Below are 12328 nucleotides of genomic sequence, written 5' to 3' on the forward strand. Positions count from 1 at the left end.
AAAAAAAAAAAAAAAAAAAAAAAAAAAAAAAAAAAAAAAAAAAAAAAAAAATCAGTAAATCAACATGTCACTACCTCAAATACTAATATTACTAGCAAAATATAAGAAGAGCTCACATAAACATACTGGTTCTTAGTGAAAGACACTTTCTACGTGATACACACAACCACACCACCACACACACACACACACACACACACACACACGTTAATCTCATTTTACACATAAGTAAACTGAAACATAAAGAACTTAAATTTGCCCAAGATCACATTTTCTAAATGGTGACAATGGGATGAGAACTCAAGGTACTAATTATTATGCTATGATGCCCAAGTTTCAATGGCAACTGAATGGCAATTACTTTCATATAAAACCTTATTCTATTTCATGGTTCTCTTCTTTTAAATACCTGCTCTTATCTCAGAATCTCCCAAGTAGGCATCCATTCACCTAGTAAATATTTACTGAGTACCCTACCCTGGGCCAGGAGTTAGGAACAGAGATGAATAGGGCACAGTCAATACCCTGAAGAATGTCATGTTAATAAATGGTACAACAGTTGTCACAAATGGTATAAAATTAATCTTAATGTGCTGGAGAAACCGAGATGGAACTGAGATATAATGGAAATCAGAAAAGCTAGAATCAGAAGCAGAAAATTATCTGAAAGGTTCTTCCTTCCTAATGCAGGAATCCTCTCTTGATTCCTCCCTATCTTCAGTCCCACTCTCAGAAGGGGACAAATGTGATAAGCTAAAGTCACTCTGACCTAGATTCTAGTCTTATTTCAGTCACGACTACCTTGGCCAGAACATCCAGACCTGTTTCTTCCTCATCTATTAAAAAATGGCTTACATAAGACAATTGCTAGATATATCTCAGTCCTGAGTTCTATCATTATTAGTTTAGTAGTCATTCACAATCTACATGAATACTACCAAAGAATAGGAAGTTCACAAATTCATGACATAACTTAGCCCATTTTATCAGCTTTAATTTTAAGAAACTCTCCTTGAACTGAGACAAAAACAGTCTTCATATAAGTTTGTACTCTATTTGGTTTTCATTGGTGTTTCTGTTTGTCAACTGGTTGGTCTATATTCCTCTGAGAACTTGACTATCAATATTATCTATAAATTTACTCCTCCTGTTGAGGAAATAAGTACATAAGTGCAAAAATCTTAAGTTCTATACTCTTGTCACTTCTAAAACAAGTTCTTCATAATTTCCCTTACAGCAAAATACCAGACTGGTTCATTCTATTTTCAGTCCTGCCTTTAATACTTTATATGCACACACCTAAGTTTTTACTGCAAAAAGAGATTCACACTAAATGGTTTCTAACTTAACTTGAAAATATAGTATAATTTTAAGCAATCACCAGAAGAAATTGTGACAAATTTAAAACTTTGATCACGCCCTCTTGTGGAGTCCTAAGTGTATAACTAGGCAGAGCAACAACTTAAAAAGCTCAATATCCACAACAGGGAATTCTGAATCTTAGTATTTGCTTCACAAAAGTAAGAAAAGATTAGCATCCAGAACTTGGAAATAACTTCTACAACTAAATAGGAAAAAGGGCAACTCAATACAAAATGGGTTAAGACAAGAACAGGTAATTCAAAGAGGAAACATGAATGACTTATAAATATGTGAAAAGATACCTAATCTGATCAGAAAAATAAAAATTAAAACCATTAACAAGACACTGTGTCAAAAACCTAGAAATTCAATAATGTGAAATATAGTTGGCCCCTGAACAACTCAGGGGTTAGGGATGGCGAACCCCTGCATAGCTAGAAATCTGACTGTAACTTTTGTCTTCCCCAAAACTTAACTACTAATAGCCTACTGTAGACAAGAAACCTTATCAATTACATGAACAATTAACACATACTGTGTATGTTATATGAATTATATACTGTATTCTTAAAATAAGCTACAGAAAAGAAAATGTTATCAAGAAAATCATAATGAAGATAAGATACATTTACAGTACGGTGCTATAAAAACTCTATATATAAGTGCATTCAAACCCATGCAGTTCAAACTCATGTTGTTCAAGGGTCAACTGTACTGGTAAGAATGTAAGGCACCTGGAACGCCATATACTCCTGATAGGAGTGCACAGTGTAACAATTTCTTTAGTCAACAACTGACAATACCTAGTAAAATAAGTGTGCAACTCCCAAGTAGGCAATCTGACTCATATATATATATATATAGTAAATATATAGTATATAGTACATACTATACTATAATGTACATATACTGCTAGGTATATAGCAGTATATGCCTATGTATACTATATATATAGAAAAATTTCAGCATGGACCCAAAAAAAGCATTAAAAAAATGAGAAACTATCAATAGAAATATAAATAATGTTAATCTCATACAAAAAGATGACTATAAATCTATGAAAATAAATAAATCAGAATACAAAGACTATTGATCTAGCCTAAACTAAATCTTTCTCATCCTTGTGCAGGTGTTTGGTATCATTTCTTACAATCTAAAAATATTAATCAATACATCTGTAATCACCATACTCTGGTCCTTAGGTTGAAATAGCATTGAATTCTACAGAGCTGTACATACAGGTGCTTCTTGAGAACTACTTCCTGATTAATCAGGATTCCTATAACCAAGTCAAAGGAAATCATATCTACCTACCCACTATCTCTATTCTAACATACTCAATTTGAAGCAAAAGCCTCTACGAGATGTTTTACTATTAGCAACTACTATCAGAGGCAAGAGTGTCAACATCGAGATAATACTGAAAAGTTACTATGGAGTTAATTTGCTTTGATTATCCCATTCAATACTGACAATACCTTCTGGGGTGGGTGGTATGATGACAGAGATGTACAAATAGGCCTACAGAGATTTAGTCACTGGTTCCAGGTTATAAAACTAATAATTGTACTAACTGATACTTGGGGTCAATGAACCAAATTCATAATGAAATATGAATAATAAACACAACAGCATTACATAAATACTGAAGAAATCTTGGGGATGAGGAGACGGGTGGAAAGTGGGTGAAAGGGAGTGGGGGGTGCAGGCTTTCAGCTATGGAACGAGTTAAGTCATAGGGATGAAAGGTAGAGCACAAGGAATAGAGTCAGTGGTACTGTGACTGCATTATATGGTGACACATGGTAGCTGCACTTGTGAGCCTAGCATAACCAACAGTCGTCCAATCACTATGCTGTACAGCTGGAAGTAATGTAAAACATGGTGTATGAACTCTACTTCAACTAAAAAAAAACCTGATTTATTAAAAAAAATTAAAGAAATACTAAATTTCATGATTCTAGTCCTTTAACATTACCCAGTCCACTAACATGAACAGGTTTTCTAAATATTCACTCAGAAGATTTAACTATGGAATAATCTGTTATATATGGAAATATAACTGGGAGAAAACAAAGAAAAGTTTTCCTCAGGCCAAACTCAAACCTGGGGAGGGCACTACTGCTAGCGAGGGAGAAGTTACCAAGGTTCAACAACAGTCTAGCAGCTGAAGATCTGAAATAACGTCAGCACACTGATGAATCACCAGTAAGTAAGAGAGACTCCTACTTAAACAATACTCCGCTGCTTAATGTTCTTCCAAGCACGGTTGGCTTGGTAACTGTTCTCAACAAATTTCCTGCTGTTACAAGACAAAGCATAAGAAAACAGCAAAATCCCATACCATCCAAGTCTATGAAACAAGGCAACACACACAATGCATTCATTACTCATTCCTCAAATATTTATTAATCACCTACTCTGTGCCAGGCACTAAGCTGGGCAGTTAGTTGGAAGATGTCAGTGAACAACACAGACCCCTACCCTCCTGGAGTCTGCAATCTAGCTGGGAGAAATTAACAACAAAATATAATAAATTATGGAACATGTCAGAGGTCGGTAGGTTCTATAGAAACGGGAAAAAATAAAGTATACAAGTGGAATAAGAATTCAGGAGACAGGGTTAAAATTCTAGAAGATTTTCAGAGCGGACATCATGAAGAAGGTCATTTATGAGCAAACGTTTAAGGAGGTGAGCCATGTGCGTACCTGGGAAAAAGTGTTCCAAGCTGGAGGACACAATAAATGTGAAGGCCTGAGGCAAGAGCGTGGCTGGGGAAGAAGGGGAATCAAGCAAAGGCCCGTGTGAGAGTGAGGGAGCAGGAGGAGAAGGATGAGAAGCTGGAGGTGAAATACAAAATGTAAATGGGACCAGGTGCTGGCTATCATTTTAACAGACTCATTCTGTCTTGATACTGACAATGAAGCAAAAAGATACTAGATACAATTATCCTTTCCCATCAACATTTGGCCTAATTCTTTTTTTTTTTAATGTTTTTTATTTAGTTCTGAGAGAGAGAGAGAGACAGAGAGAGAGAGAGAGAGAGAGAGCATGAGCAGGGGAGGGGCAGAGAGAGAGGGAGACACAGAGTCTGAAGCAGGCTCCAGGCTCTGAGCTGGCAGTCAGCACAGAGCCCGACGCGGGGCCCGAACCCACAAACCGTGAGATCATGACCTGAGCCAAAGTCAGACACTTAACCGACTGAACCACCCAGGCGCCCCTTAATTTCAATTTTTTGTAAACATTAATCAATTTAAGGATGTCTGGGTGGCTCAATCAGTTAAGCATCTCACTCTTCATTTTGGCTCAGGTCGAGATCGCAGTCTGTGAGTTCGAGCCCTGCACTGGGCTCTGTGCTGTCAGTGCTGAGCCTGCTTGATAATTCTCTCTCTCTTTTGGTCTCTCTCTCCTTCTCTTTCTGCCCCTCCCCCACTCAAACTCTCTCTCAAAAAAAAGTTAAAAAAAAAACCATTAATCAATGTAGTTATTTTTGTTTGGTAAGTAACTTCTATGCAATTGATAGTGTATTCTTTTGCTGAAGACTAACATACTCTTTTGGATTTGGGTTTAAAAAGATAGAAAAGATTTCTGGTTAAAAATGGCAGAGGTATAATACAGGTCTATTTCCCCTTCCTCACTTCCACTCTAGCCACACTGGCCTTTTTTCTGTTTTCCCACATAGCAGGCCTCCTTCCACCTTGGGACCTTTACACCTGCTGTTTCCTGTTGGAGTCCCCCAGGGTTCCATACTTCTTGTCCCCTCATTTCCCTGAGGTCTTCACTCAAATAACACCTACTCACTGAGGCCTTCCCCCTATCTACACTGCAACATTCCCAATATATCATAGCCCCATTCATTCCCTGCTTTATCGTTCTCCAACACTTATCACCGTCTGACCCACTATACATTTTGTTACTCTTTTTGGTCTGTCGTTCTGTCCAGAATAAAAGGCCCAGAAGGATTTTTGTTACTCTGATTACTACTGTAACTCCAGTACTTACAACATTGCCTTGCACACATCAGGCACTCCAAAAATACGTGCCAACTGAATGAACAGCTCTGTGAAGGCTTGGTGTACAAACAAGAGAAATTAGGAACACTGAAGAAGTTGCTGTGGTAAAATGGAAGCAAGAAAAGACAAATGTTGCAAAATGAAGCTGCAGCGGAAAGCAGAGGCCAGATTAGGCAGGGCTGAAGAGCCATGTTAAGAGTATCCTATTTTATCCTTTTGGCAATAAGAAACCACTAAAAAGGTTCTTCGAGGAGCAAAACATTAGCAGATTTAAGTTTTAAAATGTTACCTTGGATGCTGGATGGAGTATTAAATTTCAGTAGGCAACAGTTCAGGATGCACTGAGAGACTGCCACAGTCTAATTCTGTTATAAGTAAAGTATAACTACTATACCTAACAGACTAACATGATCACAGGTAGGAGCACCTTGAAAATTCAAAAACACATCTGGAGGAGCACAAAAATTTGTCAGGACTTTAGATAAACTACAAAAGCTCAGAATTAGTAGATGAATTAGTAGCACTTATGCTCTATGGGAACCAGTGGCTCAGTCGTTGATTACCCTCATGAGAATGACTTCCTTTAGAAAAAAGATCATATAATAAAAGTACCAGTAGGTATAATAATGTGATCACTATCCAGCCGGCACTCTTCTGAGATGATAACTCATGTAACCTCAAAATGACCATAGGCAACAGGTGCTTTATCATCTCTATTTAACAGATAAAGAAAGTGAGGTACAGAATGACAAAGTAACTTGCCCAAGGTCACATTACTATTAACTGGCAATATGGCTCCAAAACCCACATTCCCAGTCACTTAGTTTGCTGCCTTCATCTTATATTTATACATCCTTTTTCACCGTATACCCAATACCCATACACTGCTTATCAACATAAATACTTAATACATGTTTAATGAAATAAATAAATACATGAACTTTGGTTTATCCTCTGCCTACTCTACTTGATATGTCTCTGTTTTGGTCTTTCTGTAATTCAAATGCTTCTTTGGCCTTCCTCTCATCCGTACATCATCTCCTACAGACATACCCTACGCTTAACAATTTTTTTTTTTTTTTTACCCTTTTACTGCGAGGTCAAACAGAGTGTCTACTTAGGCATCCGGGGAGTCGGAACACCTGTCTGCATGGGTTCAGCAAGACCGGGCATTCTCATTCTTAGTACATCATTTTAGAAGGGCTTTTTTTAACCAAGAATGTATCCATGTGGGTGGTCTAAATGCATCAAAGGTAGGCTGACTCTTTAGAAAACAATTTTCTTTTTTCTTCTTCTGTAAATATTTATTCTACATGGGCAGCTGGCTTGTTGAGTTGGATAAAGCAAGGCTCCTTTTTTTTTTTTCAGCTATTTCCCCAAAATAATTTTGCAATTTCATGTAAAATATTAAAATAAAATAAAAATATAAAACTTAAAATATCCAGATAGATGGTCTAATATAGATGGCTCTTATAATCATAAAGACAGATACTTCCCGATATCCACTAAACCTGGACAAAATTTGATTCTATATACTCTGAGTTTTACTCACTAAATAATCTGGAAGGAGATATCATTTCCCAAGGGTGAGGAAACATGAAAAGAAAAAAAAAAAAAAGAGATAAGAAAAGATGCTGTCACATATGAAGATATATAAAAACATAACTTGTCACCTTCAAAGAAATGACTGAAGATAAAGCAGATAAGACATTTTTCAGTGACTCTTAATAGCCAAGCCTAGAAAAAGAAATGTGTTCAAAATGCCAAATGTGAGTGTTCTATACGCCTAACTCCAAGAACCTGAGTATAGACACATATACAGTTTGAAAAAAAATTTATTGATACAATAAAACTCCCCATTAAAAAAACTTTTAATTTACAAATTTGTCAAACTGACATGTCCTCAGAACCAATTTAAATTCAAGTAGTTCACGGGACTTACAAGGCAATTTTTTTCAGAAGACAGAAAAGTTTTACCATTATAACAAAAATGTTACCTGAGGGAGGGCACCATAATTCCATATATAACCCTTGTGAGGGAAGATATTCGCCACATAGCGTGGCTTGCCATCCTTTACATCCTGTTTAATGGGATTCAATGGCTCCTTCGTGGCAATCTACACAGATCATGGAAAAAGGGGAAAGGAGAATGAGAAATGATTAATCCTATATTCAAACTGTATGTTTTAAATCTAGGACTATCAGGTTAAATATATATATTCTAACTTACTGGTCAAAGACACTTTAAAATAAATTAAGCCAGTTCTTACTTCTAATTTACAGTGTTGCATAAGAAAAAACATCTGGAAAGGAAACATCCGATTATAGACTTAGGCATTCTATTATTTATGCACTCATTTCTAATACAAGTAACAGAATGACTGAAATGGCAAGAGGATCAAGATTAACCTACTTGCTTTTTGTTATTTTGAGCATCTTATCATCAATCTTATGATAATAAAGTTATCTTAAAGATTTTCAGGAGTGCCTGGGTGGCTCAGTCGGTTAGGCATTTGACTTCGGCTCAGGTTATGATCTCACTGCTCCTGAGTTTGAGCCCCGCGTCAGGCTCTGTGCTGACAGCTCAGAGCCTGGAGCCTGCTTCGGATTCTGTCTCCTTCTCCCTCTACCCCTCCCCCACTCTTGTTCCGTCTCTCTCCTCTCTCTTTCAAAAATAAACATTTAAATATTTTTTTTAAAAAAGATTTTCACGAAGTAATTTCATTTCAGTTACCTTTCTATCAAACATACTAAAACTGCCTGGGGAAAAAAAATCTATCCTATAAAGAATAACTGAAGCTATTTTTGAATGAATAAACACTGCTTAAATTAGGCAGCTTCTCACAGATTCTTGATCCTATACCTGAGGTAGAAAGAAGCCAGAATTCTGAGACATTCTGAAGACCAAATAAAGAATCTTATTATTTTTATTTTTCCCTATCAAAATATTAACCAAAGCAATGCTAGTAATTACTGACAGTTCTCTAAATATAAATTCTGAAAAATATATAGCTACATAACAATCCTTAATTAAAATACTTGAAAGGGTACTTGCCATCTCATCCAGAGCTATAGGAAAACACTTAAATAATTAAAGAAACTAAGTGCCATAAATTAAATTTCACTCAGACCTTTAAGGAATTTTACCTAACTGAAAATGGAACAATAAAATTCTGAAAAGCAAAAGAAAGTTCTTGATAGGTTCATGTCTCATGAAAAAGATAGAAAAGAAATAAAAAAAAAAAGGTAACCAGGGGGAGAGCAGATGCTCTTAGATAGTGCTCACTGATCAAGAGTTGGCCAAGAAAACACTTTCATTCCTGGTAGAGCAAATCTAAAGGACAATTAAATCCTGACAAACTAAACTTGCCATGAGTCCCAAATAAATATGTTTCAACTGTATGAACAAAATACATCTCAGAATCTGTTTAAATAAACCTTGAAAACATTTGTTATTTTCAAAGACAGAGAGTCAAAGAAAATTAAATGAATATGTGTGTAACAAACCAGAGAGGCAAAATAGAAAACACGTGCTTCAAAGTATAAATTCAGCTCTATTTTGCTTTTAGAAATGTGATTCAAAGTTCACAAAAGTGTTTTCAATTGTTTGTATCATAAAGTAGTTTATCAACCATCCCAAATTCAAAATGTTAATGCCAAACAATCTGAAACAAAGTTTTTATATCATTATTACTTATAATTTCCATTTGATATTAATAGAATATATCCATACCTCCATTTTAGCATTTGTCCACCGAGGTACTTCTACAACCATATTAAACAAATTCTGCAGTTAAAAACAACAAAAAACAAAGAGAGATAATTTAAAAAAATTTTACTTATCCTTTATCACTTAATCTCCTGTGTAAAAATGCTTTTGTTTCTTTCCCCACAAAAATGTGTGGAGACTGCATCATACATCTGCATATGCCTTAAATTTCTTCTGAAAAATTAGAGAAGCTGTCTAAAACAAAGCAGAATTTAAGCCACCTTGTCACTTGAACACTACTGCAGTGTTAAAAGTTGCTATATTTCTGGAAATACCTTCGCAGTGTAATGACACAACTAGAATGGGGTCAGGAAACCTGTTTCAAGTTGTATTTTCCCACTAAAACAGGAGTGACAGACAGGGTCCATCATGTGAGGTGAATGTCTCACTTTTCCAATCTGTAAAGTAAGCATAAATACTCTGTCCTACTCCCCACATTAGGTTGTTATAAAGATCAATTATATAATTATATAATTTCAATAAAAATACAAAAAAAATTATGAAATATTTTGAAAATCACAAAGCACTATTTAAATCCAAGTTACTATGATCATAACGTGAAACTAAGGATATTGGCGTAGGTAGATATCAAGTTTACAAAGAGTCAGACTAACACCTTTCTACACTTAGCTTGCTTATCCAGTGATCTCTGGTTCCCTAAAGTTAGAAAAAGACGACTGCTTCTTTTTATGGTTTTTGAATTGTTCAGTGTTTAAAGCAAAGGAGATTCTAGGTCAATGATTAGCAAAAATAATTTCCTATGATACTTAGAAATACAAGTCCATAATTTCCTGCAGTTTGGGCCTCATAAAGAGAAAGTCTCAAGGGTAAAGTTGCCTTGCATGGCATTTTGATATCAGTAACTAACAGCTTACTGTAGCAAAGCAATGGCTGAAAACAGTGCTACACCAACTGTGGCCAAGAACCAGAGCTAACTGCAAGCTGACAGTTACAGGTTCATTTAGAAACATTTACAGCAATTTGATGGGAGTAATTTTGAGGTCTGTTGAGCCCTGAATTACACTTTTCTTTCATTACACTTTTCTAATAATTGTATTTTTTAAAAGTATCAGTTCACAACAGATTATATAAATAAACCAAAAAACTAATCCTTTAGCATAGATCATTTGAGAAAGCAGTGATTAAATATACTTATTCTCAATTGTGCCACACATCAAAATCACCAGGAGAGATTTTATCAATTAAAAAAAAAAAGTTTCCTAGAGCCCCACCTCCCATGTATTTGAATTCAACGGTTTTGAGGTGGTGTCAGGGCACTGCTTATTTTTCAAAGCCCTCCAAACAATTTTAATATGTAGCCAGCGTGGAGAATTTCTGGCTTACAGTATTGCTAAACAACATCTGAGGGCTTTCCAAGTGAAACACACGAATGCTATTATTAATTCAAAGAGTGCCATTTATACAATTCGGTATAAATATAAATTGAGCCACAAAAATAATGATGGTTGTTCAATTCTTCTAGGTAAGGCTAAAGTTTACCAATGACAGAACTGCATATCCATAATGAGATAAAGAACAAAGCCAAGAATGAATTCTCAACAATTGCTCCTTAGAAGTACGTCTCATACCTATCTTAGCAACCTCATCCACAGTCTTGCTGTTATGTTTCATTTTCTATGCTCTTTCATGAGGTATCCCAGCACCTGTTTAAATATGTCTCAAGTAGCTGTTAAAAAGAAAAACCTAAGTAAATGGCAGATGTTCACATAATTTATTCATCCTTGAAAGCCTGGCTATAAGAGGACAAATGCATACAGATGAATACTCAGAGGTGATAGAGAAGACCAGGCTAGTGGCAATTGTTTTACACAATGACACCTACCAAAACCACTCAGAGACTTGAATTAGGCCAAAAGAACAAAAGATAAGGTTTGAATCTTAAGCCTGCAAACCATTTCCCCTTCCTCATTTGTTCTGATCTCTGAAGAGCAAATTTCCAGCTTGCTTTTCTTCTTTTCAGCTAAAATGCATATAATCTATAATTTTTCAAAGCCAGTGTTAGTCAGGTTATCCAAAGACTACTGTTAATTATAAACCAGTAAGTCTACTGACATCTAGCAGAAAATCACAAAAACACAAGGGGACACATTTCCACTGAGAAAGTTGGGTCCGAGCTTGGACCATTTACCTCCTTCAGTTACCTTCTCCATTTTTTCCCTATTTTTGTTGCAAAAATTAAAACCATAATTAATAAGATGAAAAAAAATCAGTAAATTTTATATGCTTTGGGGGAAAATGGGAGGAAATCATTCTGCTTTTCTCTTTCCAACTCTTAAAAGATCAAATAAATTTTGGCTTTGATAGTAAAAGCAAAGGCAACAAAAGTAAAAATAAACAGGTGATACTACTGGACTAATAAACTTCTTCACAGCAAAGGAAGCCATAAACAACATAAAAAGGCAACCTGGAAACGGGAAAATACGTATTTGTAAATCATGTATCTGATAAGTACTAATATCTAAAACATAAAGAACTCATGCAACCCAATAGAAAAAAAACAATCTGATTAAAAAAATGCACAGAGAAACCAGACATTTTTCCAAGAGACACACAGTCAACAGGTACATGAAAAGGTGTTCAACATCACAATTATGAGAGAATGAGGTATCACCTCATGTCTGCTGGAATGGCTGTCATCAAAAAAGTTAAGAAATAACAAGTGTTGGCAAGAATGTGGAAAAAGGGGAACACTTTGCACTGCTGGTGGGAATGTAAATTGTCACAGCCACTACAGAAAACAGTATGGCAGTTTTTCAAAAAATGAAAACAGAGCTATCATATGATCCAGCAATCCCACTTCTGGGTATTTATCAAAAGAAAGAAAGGAAGGAAGGAAGGAAAGAAGGAAGAAAAAGAAAACAGGATGTTAAAGAGATATCTGCTCCCCCATACTCACTGCAGCATTATTTGCAACAGGCAAGATATGGAAGCAACCTAAGAGTCCATCATTGAATGAACAGATAATGAAGATAAGTTTAATACAGACAATGGAGAAAGAAGGAAACTTGCCATTTGCAACAACATGGGTGGACTGTTACGGGATTATGCTCTCTGAAATAAGCCAGACAGAGAAAAGGACAAATACTGCATTTTGCCACTTATATCTGGAATTCTTTTAAAAGAAAAAAAAAGGAGGAGGGGGGCAGCCTAATTCATAGAAAC

General features: G+C 35.7%; 1 protein-coding gene across 1 annotated transcript in view; it reads right to left on the reverse strand.

Annotated features, from left to right (window-relative positions):
• Nucleotides 1-12328, reverse strand: part of PPA2 (inorganic pyrophosphatase 2) — a 104767-nt gene that overhangs the window by 56395 nt on the left and 36044 nt on the right. Inside the window, exons 6-7 of the mRNA XM_077755721.1 lie at nucleotides 9110-9163; nucleotides 7374-7493 (exon numbers count right to left, since the gene is read on the reverse strand). Of these exons, the coding sequence (XP_077611847.1) occupies nucleotides 7374-7493; nucleotides 9110-9163 (174 nt within the window). The remainder of the gene's footprint in view (nucleotides 1-7373; nucleotides 7494-9109; nucleotides 9164-12328) is intronic.

This window comes from Crocuta crocuta, unplaced genomic scaffold (genome assembly GCF_008692635.1).
Source record: "Crocuta crocuta isolate KB4526 unplaced genomic scaffold, BGI_CrCroc_1.0 scaffold92, whole genome shotgun sequence".
Taxonomy (NCBI): Eukaryota; Metazoa; Chordata; class Mammalia; order Carnivora; family Hyaenidae; genus Crocuta; species Crocuta crocuta.